Consider the following 24,734-nt stretch of genomic DNA (forward strand, 5'->3'; position numbering starts at 1 on the left):
CGCTGTAGAGTCTAAATTATCATATTGTCAAATAGTATCCAAATGTATCTTGAGACAAAAATACCTTCCAGAAAGTTAGATCAATTTACACTCCCACCATTTCTGAAACCCCCACCTGTGCAGGCAGTTTGCTTACTTTTGCGTTTTCACCATTCTGGTAGGCAAAAATGCCATCTCGTTATTCTACTTTGCATTTATTTCATTTCAAGGTGATAGGTTTTTTCGTGTTTATTGTACTTTTCTTTAAGTGAAAATTAAATGCTATTTTTTTAACTTTTATTTTAAGTTCAGGGGTACAAGTGCGGGTTTGCTACACAGCTAAACTTGTGTCGTGGGGGTTTATTGTACAGACTATTTCATCACCCAGGTATTAAGCCTAGTATTCATTAGTTATTCTGTTTTTCCTGATCCTCTCTCCCCTCCCAACCTCCATCCTCATTCTCCTGAGGGTGAAAATTCTCTTGTTCTCCAATAGGCCCCAGCGTGCATTGTTCTCCTCTATGTGTGCATGTGTTCTCATCATTTAGCTCCCACTTATAAGTGAGAACATGTGGTATTTGGTTTTCTCTTGCTGTGTTAGCTTGCTAAGGATAATGGCCTCCATTCCATCTATGTCCCTGCAAAAGACTTGATCTCATTCTTTTTTATGGCTGCATAGTATTTCAAGTTAAGTGTTACAGTCTTTACTTTCAGATGGGTATTAGAGTGCAAACTCCATTGTTCAAGGTCTCAACACTAATGGCTAATTAGGGACAGAGCTAGGATTCAAGTCCAGGTCCACCTGCCTCCAATGCTCCTAATGACTTTCATGAGTGGTATTTATTTATATATCTTCTCTTTCCCAATTAGATGAGAAAAACATCTCCCTGTACAGATACTAAGACACCTTTCCTTCTGGCCTGGGATTCAGTAAGTAACACGTGCCTTCTTTGTGCAGATGCCTTCCTATATGGTTTGAGGTTACTGTTACAAAAGATTACAGATGTACAGCTTAGGAAATGTGTTTGTTCTTTAATGTTAGGTGGAAGAAATTGTTCATGATACAATTACTAGGAACCTACATGCTTTTTATAATATGCTACGCGCATATGACCTTGGAGACACAGGGCTCATTGGCCGAAATAATTTCAAGAAAATCTTGCACGTCTTCTGCCCATTTTTAACGAATGCACATTTCATAAAGTAAGTTTTTTGTAACAAAATTAATTCATCTCATGTTTTTCATAAGGCCCGTTCCATAATTCTAAACCTTTTCTGTGTGTTTTTGAAATATTAATAGGTAATATTGATAATAACTGCTATTTACTGAATCCTTGCTAAGCACTGGACATCGCTTAAGAGTTTGACATGCATTATATGATATAGTCCTTATCACAGCCATGTAAGGTAGTTAACATTATTCCTTTCTACGGACAAAGAAACTGAGGTCTGGAGAAGTTAAATACTCACTCCAATTTGCACAGCTGGTGAGTTGTGAGGCCTGGGTTCCCTCCTGGGGCTCTATGATTCCTGAGCTCTCTTTTTTCTTCTTGCAAGCAAATATCTTTCCTTTATTTTTTAGTAATATCTTGTAAGATATTGTTCAAGATGCAAAGATTTCATCTCAGCTCTTGTGGAATGGAGATATTTTGTGTGTGCAAGTTGCAACAGTGAAATATGCTGCCTTCTGATAGAGCAAGAGCTTCGTGTACTTTTAAAACCACAATGATCAAATATTGATAACCGAGCAATATAATGATACGCAGTCAACTCATGGAGAAACCCCATCTCTACCAAAAATACAAACTTAAGCCGGGTGTGGTGGCACATGCCTGTAATCCCAGCTACTTGGAAGGCTGAGGCAGGAGAATCGCTTGAACCTGGGAGGCAGAGGTTGCAGTGAGCCGAGATCACCCCATTGCACTCCAGCCTGGGCAGCTAGAGCAAAACTCTGTCTCAAAACAAAAATCAAAAATAAAAGTCAACCAACCAACCAAACAAAAAACCACTTTGCAGTCCCATTGCCATTAGGAACCATGCAGATGGTTCCCAGGCCCTCCATGAGCCTCTCATCTCTCAGGGGCTGAGACTGTGCAACGAGGTTGCCTAGGCTGAATTAGTTCCACACCTGGGCGAGTGACTTAACCTCTCCAAGTCTCTGTTTCTTCATCCAGCTATTTCTTACTAGAGTTGTGATAAGGATCAAATGAGATTTTATACACAAAGCCTTACTACCTCAGGGCCAAGCATATGGTGAGGCCTCAGCCAGTGTTTGCTGCTGCTGCTGCTGCTGCTGCTGCTGCTGCTGGTCTCAGCTCCAGCTATGCTGACCTGCTTTCCACTCCTTGAAAACTCTGGGCCCTGTCTTGCCTGTGGACTTTTAGACCATCTTTCCCTCTGTTCCAAATGAACAGTCTCTCCCAGCTGACCAAAGTTCAGTGAGGTAGGTGTTGTTCTGGTTTGTTCACAGTTGTGGCAACAGTAGTTAGCACAGTGCTTCATACATAGCCACATGAATATTTTTGGGAGCGATTATGATACTAGTGAGCACTTATTGAGCAAAGTGTGGCTTCAGAGCTCATGCTCAGCCCCCAGCTGTATGCAGATCATCATAAAGATACCATAGTACTGTTATTACAGCTGCGATTTATTAAGCACATATACATAGAGCATGTGAGCGCCAGCGCTAACAGCTTTATGTGGATTGTCCCATTTGTCATTGCAGCAGTCCTTGGTACTTTTATTATCTGCATTTCACAGATAAGGAAACTGAGGCACAGCAAGGGTAGGGAATGTGGTTCTCAGCACTTTTGGTCTCAGGACACTTTTATACTCTGAAGAATTATCGAGGACCTCAAAGGCTGTTTCTCATATGGAGTATGTCCTTATATACCATATCAGAAATTAAAACTGAGACATTTTTAAAGTGTCATTGCAGAAAGAAGTGTACTTCCTTGCTATGCTTTCATATAGGCTCAGGGAAAACTTTGGAATTTCAAAATAGTGGTTTGTTGGACAATAATGAGGTTACAGCAGTTATAGCAAGTGTAACTGAAGGTCTCTAGTAGAGAGCACGGTAGAAAGGCTATAAAGAAACTGAGTTAATCACTGAAAACCTACTCCTAGTTCCTCATTTACACCCTCAGCCTACAACCTTAAAAATGTTAGAAAACACAGCCTACACAAGAATACATTTTATTTGTGGTCAGAGTGAGGACATGATCACACATGTTGCCTCTGACGAACTCGACTCTATATGCATAGAAGAATTGAGTGAAAAAGGCAAATCACACCTCAAGTGTTAATAGAAAAATAGTTCTAGCCTCACTGATGCTCTGGAAGTGTCCTCAGACCACACTTTGTGAGCCCCTGCCTTCAGTCATAAAATTTTTTATAATTCCTTTTTTACATTTACTATATCTGCATTGCAGTATACTTTATATACAATACGCTGCACACATTTAAATGATACAATGTGATGAAATTCATCATGTGTCAATATCCATAAAATCATCACAAGATGTCAATCAAGATATCAAATATTTTCACCCCAAAAATCTTCTATATGCCCTTTAGCAATTCATCATCACTCCCTCCTCCCACCTCCATGAAAACACTGATCTGCTGTCTTTCATGGTAGATTACTTTGTGTTTTCTAGGACTTTATGTAAATGGAAGCACACAAGATATTCTCTTTTTTGTCTGGCTTTACTCACTAAGCATAACAATTTTGTGATTCATTCATTTTGTTTTATATATACCAACAGTTCTTTCCTTTTCACTGCTGGGTAGTATTCCATTGAATGGGTTTACCATAGTTTGTGTATACATTCATCTCTTGATAGGTATATGATTGGTTTTTAGTTTCTGACTGTTACCAATAAAGCTGTATATGTACTGTTTGGTTGTTACAAATAAAGCTGTATATATTTGTGTAGACACACATTTTCATTTTTCTTTGGTAAATGCCTAAGAATAGAGTGGTTGTACCGTTTTACATTCCCACCAGCAGTGGATGAAAGTTGTAATTACTTGCATCTTCACCAACACTTGGCAGGGTCATTCTTTTCCGTTTTAGTTACTCTACTGAGTGTGTTTTAATTATTTTTTAAAATTCAGACTCTGCAGTAAGATCCAGGACATTGGTTCAGGAAGAATCCTTTACAAGAAACTTTTGGCACACATAGGAATTGATGGCCCACCCACTGTCTCTCCAGTTCTTGTTCCCAAGGATCAGCTGTTAAGTGAACATTTACGAAAAGATGAACAGCAGCAGCCAGATCTTTCTGAGAGGTAAAATTAAGCAAAATGAATGCACATATCAAAACCACAGTGTCTGTCATGGAATAGGTATTTAGTAACTATTTGTTGACTGAGTATTTTAATATTTCATTTTATAAATAAGAAAGATGGCACACTAGAAAGACAGTGATTCGAATCAGGGAATTTTAGAGCAAGCAGAGATCTTAGGAATTATTGAATTTACCTTTTAAATTTAGAAATGAAAACACTGATGTCTGAGAGGTTTGGGGACTTGGCTCACAAACTTAGTGACTGGCCTGGGTCAAGAATCCGGGACTCCTGACTCCCAGAGACAATCTGTAGCTTCTCTATTACATACCTGCATTCACATTTACTCTCTTCCAGAAGCTTAGATTCCTTACCACCATTTAATATTTATTGCAACATACATCCATTAAACCAGTTAACATTTTTTAATATGAATGATAGAATGATTTAAATGGTTTCCAAATTGAATTGTAACAATAAAACATACTTAGTAAATCTATCAAAAATTAGCCTGATGAATATTCTAACTCTTCTTCCTTTTAAAAATATAGGTTTAGTTTAATGAAAAGATATTATTTTAACTTGCTCATTCATAGCTTATAATAAATTCATAATGAAAGGTAAAATGTAGAACTATTCAGCAGACTTCACTTTGTCATAGCCCTTTTAAAAAGTTCTCAAGTAAAGAGCAATGGGAGTATTTTAATGATATGCTAATTACATTTGAATACCTGGGCTTTTCAGTAGTAGCAGCTTTACAAATGGGCATAAAGATGGTATTTTAAGAGACGGGTTAAATATTCAATGATAAGATATGTCTGCTTCCTAAAACTGGTGAAAGAAGCAATGGCAATGAAACATTTCATAAAATGTAGCTTTCCCGGAGAGCTCTTAAAAATCAAGAGACGCAGCAGGAAAGGAATAGAAGTCCATTTTCCATGACTGTCTCACAGCTCTTTTATCCCCAAAAATATGGGACCCAAGAGACTTCCAGAGAGCTGAGGAAATCACTGTCCTACAAACACCCATGCCCACACGCTCAGACACATACACTCTGACACTCACAGAACAGCACATTCAATTTGTATTTTATAAATCAAATTGATTTATGGAGTAACTGTGGACTTCCCTTCATTTCCATGGATGTTTGATGACTTCCTTGATCTAGTTACCACAAAACAGCCTATTTCTTTCATTTAAAGCTTTCTAATGGGCTCTGACTTAAAATTTTTCCACTTCACAAAAAATATCCTTTTTCAACCCTGTGTGCCCAGTCACATGCCACCTTTGGCCAGCTCAAAGCATAATTGAAAATCTCTAGGACAATAATATTGTCTCCCTTCAAGTCCCCCCTGCCCCCAGCCTGCCACTGTATATGGGCTTTCACTTGGACACTGTGCTGGGGACCTCCAGTCTGGCCCTGGAACCTACCAGCCAGGGGAGGGTAAGAAGTCCCTGAGTCACTCCACCCTTCCCAGCTAGTGAACCGAGGGTGGGAAACTTTCTTACTGTCACGGGTTACATGGAAATGGGTGCAGTCTGGAGGAAGCACCCTGCCTGTGTCCGTTGGGACGCCAGGTCTAAATGCCTGCTTGTGATTTTAGAACCAAGCCCACGGAGAATAAAACCACCCAGATCAAGAAGATGACCACAGAGGAAGTGATTGAAAAATTCAAAAACTGTATACAGCAGCAGGACCCAGAATTCAAAAAACGATTTCTTGACTTCAGCAAGGAGCCTAATGGAAAAATTAACGTGCATGACTTTAAGAAGGTAGGAGAATGGATTTCTCTTCGTTTCCTTCCTGCAAAAGTTCAGTTGTTTTCTTATACTAACATACTTTAAAGGACAATGGCTTATCCCAGGATGCAGCAGATCCATTTCCAGGCATCTTTCAACAATTTAAAAGGATTTTTTTTTTTTGGCCAAGAAATTGTCATTGGCACATTTCTTAGAGAATACTTTCAACATGGATGTGGCCAGCCTTTGATATTTACACTTTTACATATCGGAAGCATTTATTGACGTGGTTTGGCTCTCTGCTCCACGCCTGGCACTGGGCATCATGGGGCAGCCTGCGGGTGGGAGTACAAAGCCACTCCGGCCCCCACCTGCCAGTGGAGAGTTCCCAGTCACAGAGCTGTGGTTTGTTCCTCTAGAATGAAAAAAAAAAAAAAAAAAATCTGGCAGTGAAATATGGGAAACTCAGAGTGCTGATTTGCATGTGCTTATGGGAACTGGTGAGTGTCTGCCAGAAAGGGCTCAGCTTGAAGGGTTCTGCATAGACTTCTCAGGAATTAATTTAAATGATTGCTTAAAATTCCGATTACGATCCCTCTAGCTAATCATCCTCAGCTATTTTTAAGGAAAGCATTTCAGTTAATATGTAGCAGTGTCCATGTGGACAAATTTAGAAGAAGGCAATGAAATATATTTCCAAGAAGAGAATAATTACATTAGTGGCCCCTTTATCTGGTGCCTGCCCCACCGCCGGGCATAGGAATGGGCTCTTTATGGATCTTATTTCTAAGCCTCCAGAATGCAGCATCGCGGAGGAGCATGAACTGGAGGAGGGAGCAGGGCTACAGGCACAGAAATGGCATAGGTAGCTATGGAAATAGTCTAGACCCTCTCCCTCCTCAGCCAGAACAAGACAAGACGTGGAGGGTCTTTTGTTGTCTGAGCATATGAGAAGAGCCAGGAGAATAGATTCAAGAAAGACTCAGGAATAAGGGGTTGAGGATAGGAAATGAGGGATACGGCATAAGACATAAGGGAATAGGCCAGGTGTGGTGGCTCATGCCTGTAATCCCAGAACTTTGGGAGGCCGAGGCAGGTGGATCACTTGAGGTCAGTAGTTTAAGACCAGCCTGGTCAACATGGCAAAACCCCATCTCTACTAAAAATACAAAAATTAGCTGGGTATGGTGGTGCGTGCCTGTAATCCCAGCTACTCGGGAGGCTGAGGCAGGAGAATTGCTGGAACCCAGGAGGTGGAAGTTGCAGTGAGCTGAAATCACACCACAGGTGACAGAGCAGGACTCAGTCTCAAAAAAAAAAAAAAAAAAAAAGGGAATAAGGGAGAGGAAATGTTTAAAGACATTCCCAGATTTCTGGCTTGGGGACCAGGTGGCTGGTAACCAGTCATTGATGATTTTGACGAGAGCAGTTTTGATGGAGTGAGTGGTAGCCGTGGAGCTGAATTTCAGGGGCTGAAAACTGAATGAGGGCCAATCTGACTCCCTCCGTCCCTGCCCACACGGGGCCCTTTGCCGTCGGCTGTGTTTCACCCTGAGCTACGTGGCACGGTCCTTGCCCATAATGCATGATGATCTTGATCTCTCACAATGCTCTGCATTCTTGATTCTTAAACTCAGTTCACACATTCACGGGAAACTAAGAATCCATATGACCCAGCCATCCCACTACTGGGTATATACCCAGAGGATTATAAATTACTCTACTACAAAGACACATGCCCATGTATGTTTATTGCGGCACTATTCACAATAGCAAAGACTTGGAATCAACCCAAATGTCCATCTGTGACAGACTGGATTAAGAAAATGTGGCACATATACACCATGGAATACTATGCAGCCATCAAAAAGGATGAGTTTGCGTCCTTTGTAGGGACATGGATGCAGCTGGAAACCATCATTCTTAGCAAACTATCACAAGAAGAGAAAACCAAACACCACATGTTCTCACTCATAGGTGGGAACTGAACAATGAGATCACTTGGACTCGGGAAGGGGAACATCACACACTGGGGCCTATCATGGGGAGGGGGGAGGAGGGAGGGATTGCATTGGGGAGTTATACATGATATAAACGTTATGCACATGTACCCTAGAACTTAAAGTATAATAAAAAATAAAAAATAAAAAAAAATAAAATAAATAAAAATAGAAATAAAAAAATACAAAAAAAAAAAAAAAAAAAAAAAGAATCCCTAGTCTGCCCCTGGTTTTTCAGAGTGGAAAGTGACTATCTTAGAGAAGTGGCAGTAGATGATGGGAAGGCAGGGACTAACACCCATGACCTGAGTCCAAGAGCAGCTTCTTACCTGGCCCGTCCTTCTGTCACCTGAGAACAACTTTGGGTCATCAGCTCAGTTGCAGGTTCTTCCGGCTTCCGGTTGTACCTGCTGTTGATAAACCAGCATCTCCTGAGTTCATGTCCCAGAGCAACTCCTGAATGTCAGTCTCATGCACCTACCTGTCTACCTGCCTTCTCCATGTGGGCACAGCCAAAGAGGGGCTGCTCTGCCTACATCCTTCCTGCTCTCAGTCAAAGACAACAACCTTTTTTTCCCCAGTTGCTCAGGCCTAAAATCTAGTTGCCTTTACTGAGTCTCTTCTTCCTCTTGTATCCACATCCAATTCACCAGCAAAGCCTGTTGGCTCCCTTCCAGATAGTTCCAGAATAGATGACCCCACACCACTTCTTCCCCCAGCGTCTCCCATGTGATTATCACAGCAGCCCCTTTACTGCCTCCCTGCTTCTACCCTGGCCATGCTACAGTTCATTATCAACCCAGCAGCCAGAGCAACCCCTCACTGGAGCCCACCGAGGGCTCCTCAAACACAAACCAGGGCCCGAGACTGGCCTAGGAAACCCTGCATGGTCCAACTGTCTCCCTGACCTCAGCTCTGGTCACCCTCCCCTTGCTCAAGAAACTCCAGGCACATCAGCCTCCTCTCCCCTCAGACATAGGCTGGCTCTTCCTCGGCACTGGCCGTGCCCTTTACCAGGATCCTGGCTCCTTGGGTAACTGCATGGCTCTCCCCTCGCCTCCTTCAAGTCTCTGTTCAACTGCTCTTCCTCCACCAAGGTGACCCTGACATTGCCATTGCAAATACAGCCCATCCTCCTCACCTTCTCCTCCTCCATCCTGCTTCCTGTCCACAGCACCTGTGTTGTGTGTTGCACGGCACTCACCACGTCTTTCATTTGTTTCTGCATTCTGTCTGTTTGCTTGCCCTCCCCTATTATAAAATATCCTCCAAAGGTCGACATTTGATCTCTTTTGTGTAGTGATGCTCCCCATGTGCTTTGCGCCTAGTAGGGCCCAGCGAGCATGTATTGAATGAATGAATGTGAAGAGCACCTGGCATCCCCAGTGCAGTCCTAAATGAATGCCACCCTGAGGACTGATGGACGTGGGCATTCCCAGATGTGAAGCTGGTTCCTACACCTGTCTGGGCCAGTGCCCTCCAACCCCCATGCTCTTCTCTGCCCCATGAATTACTCTGGGTGCTAGCCAAGCCCAAAGGTCAACTCCCTGAACAGCTGCCTTGCTGCTGGCTCCATGGCGGCAACCAGCATGCTCCTGCCCCTTCCTCTTGCCCGTCTGCAGGCTTCTCGGAGACCTCCCTGCTGCCTGAAGACATGCCCACAGGGAAGAGAAAGGAAAGCAGAAACCCAACAAGGACTTTGCCGTAGTCAGTTTGAGCAGCTTTAACAAAGTTCCCTGGACTCAGTGGCTTGCGGATAATGGAAATTTCTCTCTCACAATTCCGGAGGCTGGAAGTCCAGGCTCAGGTGCCAGCATGCTGGGGCTCTGGCAAGGGCCCTCTTCTGGGTGGTACACTGCAGACTTCTCATGGCAGCAAGAGGGCAAGAGAGCTCTCTGAGGTCTCTTTGATACGGGCTCTAATCCCATTCACATTGGAAGTTAGAGTCTAAACATATGAATCTGGGGGAGACACAAACATTCAGTCCATAACAAACTGATACCTTGTGTTTTATCATGAAAATTAACGATCAATTTGCTGTGAACACAGCGAGGCCAGTTTGCACTGGTTTTCCTCCTAGTGATTTGTTTGGTTTAACCTTTGGGAAAGTCCTCTTGTGACCATCTTTAAAGATCAAGAACAGTGGGGTGATTTTCAACAGTCAGACTTCTATGGACCTGGGTTTGAACTTCATAAGCTCTAAAGCATTATGTAAATATAAATTGTCATAATTACTGGCAGAGATTGTTTATAGATCAGGGTAAACGGCTTTCTTCTACTACTGATGAAATCAAAGCTAGAAATATCATGGGCTTATACAGTAGAAAGAAAGAATTTAGGTTAGACCGGATGTAAGGCTTCCAGATGATAAAGGCTTGGAAATGTTGAATTTCAGTGGTGTGGAAGCCTTTGAACTTGACTTCTCAAGAGAGCTTTAAGTATAGTGGACAATAGTAATTTTGTAAGGGCAATAACAGCAATAGTAATTACGATGATGACGATCGTCACTGCTGGAATAATAACGATGATGGTGATGTGATAGTTGCACCTACCATGGACTGAGCCCCTCCAATATTTAGGGATGTGGAATTTGCTTTACTTATGTTATTTCTTCTCCTCACAGGAAGCCTGTAGGCATAGAGTATACACATTTCACAAACAAGGAGACCAAAGCTTAGGACCTATGATACTGGCTCAGTGTTGTTCAGGTGTTCAGCTGTTCAAGAACTTGGACTTGAATTCACGTCTGTGTCAGACTCAGACCCTTGCTGGGTGTAATGTGGGCCTGGCAGGTGTGAGATAGACTTGCTGGATGTGAACAGGCTTGCAGGATGTACCGCAGGCTTGCTGCATGTAGTAGAGGCTTACCGGGTGTAATTCTGGCATAATTCTGGCTTGCTGGGTAGACTGGGTTTGCTGAGTAATTGATGGCCATGTGTTCCAAGGTAGTATCTGGCCTCAGAGTTTAGTGAGAAGGGCATTAATTTTAATAACAATACTTTTTAATTCTTCCTGTCCTTTTGGTCACGGATATACAATATTCTTGCCTTCCTCTTCCACCACATCTTGTGTGTAACCCCAGTTAGTATACCAAATGGTTGTGAAGGTTTGTCCCTGGGGAAGTGGGAGTGAAGGTCTATGTCACAAACTTCAGGTTTCCTGCCTGAGCATGCGTGTTGTTGTTCATCATTTAAACAGAGGCTGCATTTAGATGTGGGCTGGTAACCTCATACTGTAAATTAGAAGTGCTAATTGTTTATTCCCACCAGCCATCTCCTTCCCTGTGCCATGGCAGAGGGTGGCTGCCTACCCCAGATCAATGAGGGAGAATGGCAGAAATAGAGTCTGCAGGTGGATGGGGCCCTGTGGGTCCCCCTATCCAAGTCCCTGCATTGTTGCTGCTGAGATCACTGTCACCACTGTGGCCAGAAATATTTTGTCTACTCTATAAATTATTATTATTATTATTTTGAGATGGAGTCTCACTCTGTCACCCAGGCTGGAGTGCAGTGGCGCGATCTCGGCTCACTGCAACCTCTGCCTCCAGGGTTCAAGCAATTCTCCTATCTTAGCCTCCTGAATAGCTGGGGCTACAGGCGCCTGGCTAATTTTTATATTTTTAGTAGAGACAGGTTTTCACCATATTGGCTAACCATGCCTGGCTAATTTTTGTAGTTTTAGTAGAGACTGGTTTTCACCATATTGGTCAGGTTGGTCTTCAACTCCTGACCTCAGGTGATCCACTCTCCTTGGCCTCCCAGAGTGCTGGGATTACAGGCATGCCACCATGCCCAGCCAACTCTATGAACTATATTTATTAACTATCAATAAGACTTTGTCTTCTCCCCTCTTTCCTGTTTAATATAAGACATAGCAGAGCTTCTGATTCATGTGAATTACCGAGACAGCATGCTGAATGAATGCATTCCTCCTGGCGGAGGCAGAACTCGCTCGGGGTGAATGAATGCCATGTGCTTTTCATGGTTGGATGTGTGATATCTACTGTGAGGAGGGGAAGGAGAAGGGCGCCATTCTTTCTGGAACTATCTAGACCTGTTCTGGGTAGTTGGAAGCATTTCTCATAGCAACCCTGTGATGCGGATTCCCTCTCCCAGAAAATCCTGCCTCCATTTGTTGCTCTGACCATTCACCTCATGCATGGTTTGTCCTTTGACACTTAACATAACAATGTTCTGAACTTCTCCACCGAAGAAAATGGCCCTCTTTGACTTTTGCATTTCCTTCCTTCCTTCCTTCCTTCCTTCCTTCCTTTCTTTCTTTCTTTCTTTCTTTCTTTCTTTCTTTTCTTTCTTTCTTTCTTTCTTTCCAGGATCTCACTTTGTCACCCAGGCTGGAGTGCAATGGTGTGATCATGCTCATGGCAGCCTCAATCTCCTAGGCTGAAGTGATCCTCCCACTTCAACCTCCCAAGTAGCTGGAACTACAGGTGCACGCCACCAGGCCTGAATAATTTTTTAAAAATTTATTGTGGAAATGAGGTCTCACGATGTTGCCCCAGCCACTCTTGAACTCCTGGGCTCAAGAGATCCTCCTATACTGGCTTCCCAAAGTGCTGGGATTACAGATGTGAGCCACTGTGCCCAGCCGACTCTTGTAGATTTTTAAGTGTCATTTTATGTAAATATCAAGTCAAGAACTGGTGAAGTCAGCAAAAAACTTTAGGGTGATCTGGAGCCTTCATATTCTTTCTCTGAATCGTTTCTCTTCCCCTCTCCCTTTTCTTCATATGCTGAATTAGCAGAAAGCCCACAAAACAGTGGTTTAAATAAGAGAGGTAGTTATTTTTGTCTCTGAGAACAGGAGTCCAGATATTGCTGCTACAGGGCCAGTGCAGCATATCATCAGACACCCTGGTTGCTTTTAGCTTTCCACAGCTCCAGGTACATCTTCATGCATGCAGGCTAGCTGCCAGAGCACCAGCCACTCCAGATGTTTCGGACACAAAGATGGGGAGGCGTGAAGGGCAAGGCGCTTGAGCCAGCCAGCTTTTTCTTTTTTAAAAGTTCTTTCTTAGATACTCCTCCCAGAAGTTTCCACTCATGTTTTATTGACCAAGACTGTGTTATGTGGCCATACCTATCTATAAGGGGGGTTGGAAAAAATATATGTGTATAATTATAAATATATACTTTTATAAATACATAAATATGTATACTTATTTTATATCTATATACAAAAATTGGGGGCTGGGTGTATTAGTATGGAAAAAGCAAGGTTGTGTTCCTATGGGAGAAGGAGGAAATATATATCAGGTAGGCAAATGTGACTGTCTGCCACCCTTTCTCTCAGTAGGCATTTTGAGGGTGCCTGTTGTACACTTAGCACGGCACCAGGCACATGGGGAATGGGGATGTAGCGGAAGGTGCAGTTTCTGACACCAGGGGAAATGATTTTGTTGCTTTGGGCCAGTGGCCCATGGGGAACATAAGATGACAAAATACCCAAGGACACATGAGCTAAGATTAGTCTAATTGAGTCATTAGACTAATTGAGCTATACAATCTATCAGGAATTTGAGGGCAGCTTTATCATCCCAGCTTCTTGTAATTGGCTGTGTCTGATTTCTTCATTCTCTGTGAACATATTGGACATTGTTCAGCTCACTGTTGTTCTTAGTACCACCTCTGGAGACCCCGCCTCGGCCTCTGGAGACAGACGTGGAGCTGCAGAGCTCATCAGCAAGCTGGCTTAGGGCCCCTGAGACATGCAGTAGGGAGCCGGAGTCTGGAACAGCCCAACCCTGTGTCCCAGATTTCAGCTCCTTTCTCCTGTGCCTGCTCTGAGGCAGGGACATCTCACCCGGCTTAGCTGGAGATGTGCTTTCCTTCCTCTGTGCAGAGCACTTCCTCCCTTCGGCTGCTGTTGAAACTCACACATCCAGAGAATTTGCCTGCTCTTCACCCACTACCATGAATTCCCCACACATATTCTTTCCCACCTCGGGGACACAGACCCTAATCTAAAACAAGCCCCATGAACACTATTCGTCATCTCATAGCTCTCAGTGGGATAAGCAGACTAAATGATTATGGTAACGGAGTGAATTAGATTTATTTATTTATTTATTTATTTATTTATTTATTTATTTATTTATTTTTGAGACAGAGTGTCACCCTGTCACCCAGGCTGGAATGCACTGGCATGATCAGGGCTCACTGTGGCTTCGACCTTTCAGGCTCAAGCAATCCTGCCGCCTCAGCCTCCTGAAGAGCTGGGACCACAGGCATGCACCACCACACTTGGATAATTTTTACCTTTATTTGTAGAGATGAGGTCTCACTATATTGCCCAGGCTGGTCATAAACACCTGGGCCCAAGTGATCCACCCACCTCAGCCTCCGAAAGTGCTGGGATTACAGGTGTGAGCCACCATGCCCAGCTGAATTAGATTTTTTTTAAAGTCAAATATTAAATATTTGTATTCCTCTGGTTGTAAATCTTTTATTAGGAACATACAACTCTGGTAAATGAAACAGAAACAGCTATTTTAAAAGCTCTTTGTTATGTATCACATCAGTTATGTGAGGGGGAAAAAGCACAAAAATAAGGGAATAATAAGAGGGAGAAACAGTAAGAGTCACAGATACACCCACACAGCGCCAGAGACCCAGAGAGCGCACAAGAAATCCTTACGGAGTTTTCTCCCACGTGCTGGATTAGGGGCACCGCAGGCAAGGGCCTCTGACATCATGGCGTTTTGGCTGCTGTCGGCCCAGCAGGAGTTCCTGAGTTTGCTGTGAAGCCTAATCAGATTCAGCACACGGAGCAAAGGTTCTCCATCCTCATTCAGGGGCTTAGGAAACACCTAGAGAAACCGGTGGCAGCCTTACACTACCGAGGGCAGCTGCTGTGTGTGTGGCGAAGAGTGAATGGGTTTAGTTCTTGAGCTTCCTGTTCCAAACAGCCTCCTAATTCTGTGGATATTTTAAGGGGATGACCAGCTTTGTGTTGGAGGTCCCTCATGTCTTCAGTTTTGTCAGTCCAAGCCCCACACAACCTTCAGAAGTCATGACTTATTCCTCCATCCTCCTGTAATGCCCTTCCGCCGAGGCCACGGCCAGATTCTCTTGGCATCCAGCTATGCCCCGATGGGCTTTTCTGGTTGTTTTAATTGGGAATGTTTGCTTGCTATAAATTGTGCTATCCTATCCAGAGGCGGATGTCGAGGTCTGTCAGTTTTGTGAGTCTTTTCAAAATCACAACTTTATTTGTGTTGTTATTTTTTTCTGTTGTATATGTGTTTTACATTTCATGTATTTTGCTGTTATATTGATTATTTTCTTATGTCTACTTAATTTGAATTTAGCTTGCTGTTCTTTTTCTAATTTCTTGAAAATTAGAAATTTAGACCATTGATTTTCAGCCTTTATTTATCTAGTATATGAAGTCGTGGCTCTCTATATCCCTGTAAGTGCTTGAACAGGTTTAGTCACATTAATATAGGTTTTGGTATACTGTCTTTTCAATATCATTTCATTCAAAATGTTTTATAATTGTTCTTGTGATTGTTTTCTTTTTCCAATGGTTTATTTTTAAAATGTATTTAATTTCCAAAACAGTTGGGATTTTATAGTTTTTTTTTAATGATTGATTTTAAAGTTGATTCCATTGTGATCAGAGAATAGATTCTAAAGTCTAAATGACTTCAGTCTATCCTTTGAAATATGCTAAGGTGTGGGTTATGACCTAACATGTATAATCATTTTGGGGGATGGGAGGACAGGGTCTCTGTCTCTGTCGTCCAGACTGGAGTGCAGCGGTGCCATCACAAGTCACTACAGCCTCTACCTCCGGGGTTCAAGTGATCCTCCCACCTCAGCTGCCTGAGTAGCTGAGACTGCAGGTGCATACCACCACACCTGGCTCATTTTTGTGTCTTTTTGTAGAAAAGGGTTTCCCCATGTTGCCCAGGCTGGTCTGGAACTCCTGGGCTCAAGAGATCCGCCTGCCTCCTCCTCCCGAAGTACCAGGATTACAGGTGTGAGCCACCGCGCCTAGCCATCAATTTTGAGAAATGTTTCATAAACATTGGAAAAGAATGTATGTTCTCTGCCACTGGAGGCTCAGTTTCTTACATTCAATCATATGCAGCTTAATGACAGGGATACATTCTGAGAAACACATTGTTAGGTGATTTGGTTGTAGTGCAGATATCCTAGAGTGTAGTTACAACAAACCTAGGTGGTATAACCTCCCACACACCTAAGCTGTGTGGTATAACCTATTGCTCTCAGGCTACAAATCTGTACAGCATGGTATTGTACTGCACAGTGTAGGCCATTGTAATACAATAAGTATTTGTGTATCTAAACGTAGAAAAGGTACAGAACAAATATGATGTAATCTTATGGCATCACTGTAGTATATGGTCTGCCGCTGACCAAAATGCCATTATGTGGTCCATAACAGTATGTCAATTGGGTTCATTTTATTAATTGTGTTCTTCAGAACTTCTATATCATTACCATATTTTTAAAAATTTTTCTTTTCTTTTTTTTTTTCAGACGGAGTTTTGCTCTTGTTGCCCAGGCTGGAGTGCAGTGGCCGCGATCTCGGCTCACTACAAACTTCCGCCTCCTGGGTTCAAGTAATTCTCCTGCCTCAGCCTCCGAGTAGCTGGGATTACAGGCATGCGCCACCAAGCGCAGCTAATTTTGTGTTTTTGTAGAGAAGGGATTTCAGCATGTTGGTCAGGCCGGTATCAAACTCCTGACCTCAGGTGATCCACCCGCCTGGGCCTCCCAAAGTGCTGGGATTACAGGAGTGTACCACCGCACCCAGCCCCTTACCACATTTTTGTGGGCTCACTCTATTAACTAATGAGTGAAGTGTGTTGAGGTCTTCCATCTGATTGTAGGTTTGTCTACTGAGATCTTTTATTTATTTCTTCATTCTGTTGACTGTTGAATTATTCACTTAGAAGCTAATTACTGGGTACAAATAAATTTAGAATTGCTAAAACTTCCCATGAATTGTTTCCTTTATCATTATGCCATTTACCTTCAGGCCTATGCCATCTGGTAATAATGTAGTCATTTTGGCTTTTTTTCAATGAGTGTTCACATGGCATATCCTTTTCTATCCTTTTGCTTTGAAACTATCTGGTTACTTATTGAGAATAAGTCTCTTGTGGGCAGCATATAGCCAATGAAAAAAAATACAGTGTGATAGTCTGAGTCTTCCACTTGAAGTATTCAGTCCATTCTACACGTATTTAATGATCTATATAGTTGGCTTTCTATCTATCATTGTGATGTTTTAAGATTTTTTCTATTTGACCTGGCTGTCTCACATTTCTTTTTCTGTCCTTTGTTGCCTTCTTTTAGGATTATCCAACTATTTTTTTTTTGAGACAGTGTCTCACTCTGTTGTGTTATTTCATTTTCCTCTCTATTAGTTTATGAGTTGTTTCATTCTTATATGAGTCTCACAGAAGCTGCATGAGAGACTGTGACACGCAGCCTGTGTTACTGTCGTCAAATATAAATCCTTATTCGCCACTTCCCTAACAATGCTAGATTTTAAAAATATTCCCTTTAGCCCCTCTTCTCTTGTGCGTGATAGTTGTTTTGCATTTTAATTTTACATATATTTTATTTATTTATTTACTTTTGAGACAGAGTCTTGCTCTGTTGCCCAGGCTGGAGTGCAGCAACGCGATCTCAGCTCACTACAACCTCTGCCTCCCAGGTTCAAGCGGTTCTCCTGCCTCAGCCTCCCGAGTAACTGGGATTCCAGGTGCCCACGACCACGCCTGGCTAATTTTTTGTATTTTTGTATTTTCAGTAGAGCTTCACTGTGTTGGCCAGGCTGATCTCAAACTCCTGATCTCAGGTGATCCGCCTGGCTCAGCCTCCCGAAGTGCTGAGATTATAGGCGTGAGCCACCACACCTGGCCTTATATGTATTTTAAATCCCATGAGGCATTATTATTATTTCATATGGTAAATAATTTGTCAAATGAATCTATATATTTACTCTTGCTGCTCCTCTTTCCATCTCGTATTTTGTGTTTGCACCTGGACTCATTTTTAAATTCTGCCTAAAGACCTCCCTTTTGTACTTTTAATGCAAATGTACTGGCAACTAACTCTCCAAGTGTCCCTGGTTTCTTCACGTTTCCTTACCTCTTCCCCTCATGTCCTTTTTCTGTCTAGGATCGTATCTAGGGCATCACATTCTATTGAGTCTTCACATCTCCTGAGGCTCCCCTTGGCTGTGAGAGTTTCCTAGACTTGCCTTGTTTCTGATGGCCTCGACAGTTTTGAGGATTACTGGTCAGATATTTTGTAGAGCATCCCTCAGTTGGGATTTGTGTGATATTTTTCTCATGATTAGACTGGGTAATGTGTTTTTGGAAGGAAGACCACAGAGGCGGGGTGCCCTTCTCATCACATCTTGTCAAGGGCTCCTGCTATTAATACGACTCATCACTGCTGGCGCTGACCCTGTCAGTGGCTGAGGTGTGTCACCTGACTTTGTCACCTGGCAGAGGTTTCACTACTGTCAAGTTACTCCTTTTCTCCCCTCTCTCTTCCATATTGGAAAGACTTTCTTCTTTGGAAGAAACCCATGATGCACAGCCCTCAGGGAAGGAGTCGGGAGTTATGATGATCCAGCTCTTTCAAGCCACAACAACAGGTGTTATTTGGAATCCTTTTGCATGGGAGGCTTGTCTCTTTTCTTCCACTTACTAACTTAGTCAACCATTTGTTCATATTAGTATGGACTCATGCCTCATTATCCTTTAAGATCTTTAATGATTTTTCCCTTTCCCACTTCTGGTTGGTAATTTTAAAATATTTTCTCTTTGTTTCTTGACTTGTCTAGCTAGAGGTTTATTACTTTGATTGATCTTTTTCTAAAACAAGCTGTGGTGTCATTGATTTCCTCCATCGTTTGCCTATGTTCTACTTCACTAATTTTTACTCTTTATTATTTCTGTATTTCTACTTACTTCTACATATTTTGGCTTTAATTTGCCTGAGTTTGAAACACAAGGGGATTTTCTGGGGATATTTGCTTTGAGAACCTGGTGAGACTCCTGGCATGAAAGTTCATGAAAGTGTGCCCTCCCCTTGCCCCCTTCTCCAAAGACAAGGCTGCTAGAAATCTCCCCCTCTCAAGCGACCTCACACTCAGCCTCCAGCAATTTGTCAAAATTACCACTTAGGTATCCCTACCAGTTTCTGGTCTCAGTGGCTTCTGCTCCAGGTAAGCTGATCATGGCTGTGATTCTCTGTCTTCATTTCTCTCTTCAGATTTTATGTTTCTCTGATGGTTCTATGAAATGTCATTAATTTGCAGTTTGTCTTTTTTCTTGTTGTAAGGATGGGAGTGATGACTTCCAAGCTGTTTACATGTCAGAGCTGAAAGCAAAAGTCCACCCTTATTTTAAAAAGTATTTTAGCTGGGAAAAATATTCTAGATTGGCAATCATTTTCTTCTGTCACTTTAAAGATACCATTCCAAGGTCTCTGTCTTCTATCAGTTTTGTTGATAAGTCAACCATATATCTTATTGGGTATAATGTGTCCTTTTTTTCTCTAGCAGCTCTTAAGATTTTCCTGTGTCTTTGGATTTCAGCAGTTGTATTAGGATGAGTCTCAGTGCAGCTTTCTTCTTCTTTTTTTTTTTTTTCTGAGATGGAGTCTCGCTCTGTCACCCAGCCTGGAGTGCAGTGGCACAATCTCAGCTCACTGCAAGCTCCACCTCCCGGGTTCCCACCATTCTCCTGTCTCAGCCTCCCATGTAGCTGGGACTACAGGCGCCCGACACCTCACCCGGCTAGTTTTTTGTATTTTTTAGTAGAGACGGGGTTTCACCGTGTTAGCCAGGATGGTCTCGATCTCCTGACCTCGTGATCCGCCCGTCTCAGCCTCCCAAAGTGCTGGGATTACAGGCTTGAGCCACCGCGCCCGGCCTCATTGCAGCTTTCTTTGTGTGAATCCTGCTGGAGTTTGTGGTTCTTCTTGTATCTGTAGGTTGATGTGTTTTATCAGTTGTGAAACATTCTCAGCCATTGCCTCCTCTCCTGTTGCTTATGCCCATTCTCTCCTCCCTCCCTGGAGTCCAGTCGTTTATGTCAGACCTTTCCAGGATCCCACATGCCTCTCTCACTCTTTTGTGTAGTTTCCATCCTTTTTCTTTCAGTGCTTCAGTCCCAGTATTTCCCATTGATCTGCCTTCCAGTTTGTTAATCCCATGTTCTGCATTTTTCGATCTGTGGTTAATTGTACTCATAGAGTTCTTAATTTTAGTATTATATTTTTCAGTGGTGGGATGGATATTCATTAAGTTATTTTTAACATATTTCATATCTGTGTTTTTTCTTTTTTGTCTCAATATACTCCTGTATTCTCTTAAACATAGTCATAGCCTTTTTTTCTAGTATTTCCAATATCTGGATCACCTGTAGATCTGTTTCTATTGTCTGTTTTTTTCATATGGTTCTGTATCTTGGAATGCCAGGTAGATTTTTATTGAATATCAGATATTATTTATTAAGAAAATTAAGAGGCTCTGGATAATAGGTCACCCTCTGCTTTGCTAGGCAGATAGAGTGGGGACTGATAACCTTTGTCCAGTAAGGGACTGGTGGATTTGAGGCTGGATTGAATTTTGGCAAGGCTGTTAGCATTTGTTTTTTTAACTACTCCTGCTCCTAGGGCATAAAACTTCAAAAGTTCTAACTCAGAGCCTGGGTGTATTCGTCCGTTTTCACGCTTCTGATGAAGACATACCCGAGACTGAACAATTTACAAAAGACAGAGGCTTAATTGGACTTACAGTTCCACGTGGCTGGGGAAGCCTCACAATCATGGCAGAAGGCAAAGAGGAGCAAGTCACATCTTACGTGGATGGTGACAGGCAAAAAATGAGAGAGCTTGTGCAGGAGAATGTCTCCTTTTAAAACTATCAGATCTCATGTGACTTATTCACTGTCAAGAGAACAGCACAGGAAAGACTTGCACCCGTGATTCAATTACCTCCCAAAACACATGGGAATTCAAGATGAGATTTGGGTGGGGACACAGCCAAACCATATCATTCTGCCTCTGGCCCCTTCCAAATCTCATGTCCTCACATTTCCAAACCAATCATGCCTTCCCAACAATCCCCCAAAGCCTTAACTCATTTCAGCATTAACTCAGAAGTCCATAGTCCAAAGTCTCATCCAAGACAAGGCAAGTCCCTTCTACCTATGAGCCTGTAAAATCAAAAGCAAGTTAGTTACTTCCTAGATACAATGGGGTACAGGCATTGGATAAACACAGCCATTCAAAATGGGAGAAATTGGCCAAAACAAACGGGCTACAGGCCCCATGCAAGTCTGAAATCCAGTGGGGCAGTCAAATCTTAAGCTCCGAAATGATCTCCTTTGATTCCATGTCTCACATCCAGGTCACACTGATGTGTGAGTTCCCATGGAAGAGGTAGGTTCCCATGGTCTTGGGCAGCCCTGCCCCTGTGGCTTTGCAGGGGCAGAGGCTTTGCAGCCTCCCTCCAGGCTGCTTTCATGGGCTGACATTGAGTTTCTGCAGCTTTTCCAGGAGCATGGTGCAAGCTTTCAGTGGATCTACGATTCTGGGGTCTAGAGGACTGTGGCCCTCTTCTCACAGCTCCACTAGGCAGTGCCCCAGTAGGGACTCTGTGTGGGTGCAGAGCAGAGGTTCTCCATGAGAGCCCCACTCCTGCAGCAAACTTCTGCCTAGACATCCAGGTGTTTCCATAGATCTTCTGAAATCTAGGCAGAGGTTCCCAAACCTCAATTCTTCTGTGCACTCACAGGCTCAACACCATGTGGCAACTGCCAAGACTTGAGGCTTTGACCCTCTGAAGCTATGGCCCAAGCTCGAAATTGGCCCCTTTCAGTCATGACTAGAACTGCTGGGATGCAGGGCACCAAGTCCCTAGGCTGCACACAGCACAGAGACCCTGGGCCCAGCCCATGAAACCACTTTTTCCTCCTAGACCTCCAGGCCTGTGATGGAAGGGACTGCTGTGAAGACCTCTGATATGCCCTGTAGACATTTTCCCCATTGTCTTGGGTATTAATATTCACCTCCTTGTTACTTCTGCAAATTTCTGCCGCTGGCTTGAACTTCTGCTCAGAAAATGGGATTTTCCTTTCTATCGCATGTCAGGCTGCAAATTTTCTGAAATTTTATGCTCTGCTTCCCTTCTGAAACTGAATTATTATTATTATTATTTTTTTTTTTTGAGACGGAGTCTCGCTCCGTTGCCCAGGCTGGAGTGCAGTGGCCGGATCTCAGCTCACTGCAAGCTCTGCCTCCCGGGTTCCCGCCATTCTCCTGTCTCAGCCTCCCGAGTAGCTGGGACTACAGGCACCCGCCACCTCACCCGGCTAGTTTTTTGTATTTTTTATTAGAGACGGGGTTTCACCGTGTTAGCCAGGATGGTCTCGATCTTCTGACCTCGTGATCCACCCGTCTCGGCCTCCCAAAGTGCTGGGATTACAGGCTTGAGCCACCGCGCCTGGCCTGAAACTGAATTATTTTAACAGCACCCAAGTCACCTCTTGAATGCTTTGCTGCATAGAAATGTCTTCTAACAGATACCCTACATCATCACTCTCAAGTTCAAACTTCCACAAATCTCGAGGGCAGAGGCAAAATGCCACCAGTCTTTTTGCTAAAATGTAACAAGAGTTACATTGCTCCAGTTCCCAACAAGTTTCTCATCTCCATCTGAGACCACCCCAACCTGGACCTTATTTTTCATATCACTATTAGCATTTTTGTCAAAGCCATTCAACAAGTCTCTAGGAATTTCCAAATTTTCCTACATAGGAATTTCTAAATTTTCCTACGTTTTTCTGTCTTCTTCTGAGCCCTCCAAACTGTTTCAACCTCTGCCTGTTACCCAGTTCCAAAGTCGCTTGCACATTTTCAGGTATCTTTTCAGCAATGCCTCACTCTACTAGTACCAATTTTACTTTATTAGTCTGTTTTCATGCTGCTGATAAAAACATACCCAAGACTGAGCAATTTACAAAACAAAGTAGTTTAACTGAACTTATAGTTACACGTGGCTAGTAAAGCCACACAGTCATGGCGGAAGGCAAGGAGGAGCAAGTCACATCTTACATGGATGGCGGAAAGCAAAAAATGAGAGAGCTTGTGCAGGGGAATGCCTCCTTTTAAAACCATCAGATCTCTTGAGATCTATTCAGTATCACGAGAACAGCACGGGAAAGACTTGCCCCCGTGATTTAATGACCTCCCACCAGGTGCCTCCCAAAACACATGGGAATTCAAGATGAGATTTGGGTGGGGACACGACCAAACCATATCACTGGGTTATTCTCTGAGCCCTGCCCCTTCCCCTCTAGGAGGTCCTGAACTCGAGTCCTTGTTTCCTTAGGACCACAAGGTGACCAAAAAATCCCTTTTGCTTCTCAGAGGCTTCCTGCCTTCTTAGTCTTCTGCCCAACACAGCTTAAGAACTCAGCAAATACTTTGAGAGGAAAAGGGGTAGAGTATTGGGCATGTTTCTTCTTTTTCGTTCTTGCTAGGAATCCAGTCATTTGGGTCTCTCATTTTGTTCTCTGCAGTTTCATGAGCTCCTCATATACCTTACTTGTTTCTCTGTCTGCCTGGGCCGTCTGCCCCAGTCCTGAGCTCCTTGCCCGGCTCCCAGAATGAGCAAATGGCTCACTCTCCTCCAGCTTCCCCCTTCTCTCAGATTTTTGTTCCTTTGGGTCCTGGTTGCCTCAGCAGCTCTCTTATGCTTCAAACAGATGTTTTGATGCATTTTTTTTTTACATCTTTTTCATTTGTTCTTAGTGGAAGCATAAATCTGCAAGATATTCCAACAAGCAGAACATTAGCCATTCTTTTTTTGATGGGCATTCATTTCTTTTATTTTTAATATTTTTTCCTCTTTAAGCAATCTTTCTTTATGTGTCCTTACATACTGATGCTTTTATTTGTATGGAATGGATGCCAAGAGTAGGACCAAAAAAATCTTGGTTTAAGATTTTTTTAAAACATTTTTTAACATGCTTTCTATTTGTTTTTGTAAAAACTCTGTAACGTTCCACATTTCTAGTGGCTGTGTATGACAGTATCTTTTTCTCTGGACCTTTATAAGCAATAGGCATTATAGCTTTTTAAATTTTTGCTGGTCCGATGGTTTTACAATGGTAACTCATTTAAACTTTAATTTGCATTTATTTTCCTGACTAGCGACTTTATTATTATTATTTGCCACTGTGATTTGTTCTTCGAGTTGCCTATTTACATCCTTTGCCCTCTTGTCAACTTATAAAAGCTATTTGTTTTTGATGGACATCATTATTTATCTACGCTCTCACAAGAATCCCAGGACTCCCAGTTCCTCCCTCACCTTCTGGGTTCTCAGCCTGGGGACATTTTTTCCCCCTGAGGCTCTGTATCCCTCTTAATCTGACCCCGACTTCTGTTCTCCCAGCTCCCAAAACTCTTCTCTGGGCATTGGCTCACTGGCACCAACTCAAGCCTGGTTCTCTCCTGAGGACGCTCTTTCCCCTGTAGTCACAAGTCACTCCTCACTAACATGTAAGCTTGGTGGGGATGGGGAGCTTTGTCTTTCTCATCCTCTGCCCTATCTCTAGCATCTAAATCAGTGCCTAGCCCATCATAAGTGCTCAATAAGTATTTTTCAAATGCATGAATCTATTTGATAAAGTATCACATTATG

At 42.9% G+C, this 24,734-nt stretch overlaps 1 protein-coding gene across 2 annotated transcripts in view; it reads left to right on the plus strand.

Moving 5' to 3' along the window:
* Positions 1-24,734, plus strand: part of EFCAB6 (EF-hand calcium binding domain 6) — a 308,815-nt gene that overhangs the window by 155,419 nt on the left and 128,662 nt on the right. For both annotated transcript variants that reach the window (XM_033233690.1, XM_033233691.1), the window contains exons 15-18: positions 850-909; positions 1,022-1,182; positions 4,099-4,272; positions 5,874-6,042. In XM_033233690.1, coding sequence (XP_033089581.1) covers positions 850-909; positions 1,022-1,182; positions 4,099-4,272; positions 5,874-6,042 — 564 coding nt within the window. The remainder of the gene's footprint in view (positions 1-849; positions 910-1,021; positions 1,183-4,098; positions 4,273-5,873; positions 6,043-24,734) is intronic.

Source organism: Trachypithecus francoisi, unplaced genomic scaffold (genome assembly GCF_009764315.1).
Source record: "Trachypithecus francoisi isolate TF-2019V2 unplaced genomic scaffold, Tfra_2.0 Lachesis_group14, whole genome shotgun sequence".
In the NCBI taxonomy this organism is placed as follows: Eukaryota; Metazoa; Chordata; class Mammalia; order Primates; family Cercopithecidae; genus Trachypithecus; species Trachypithecus francoisi.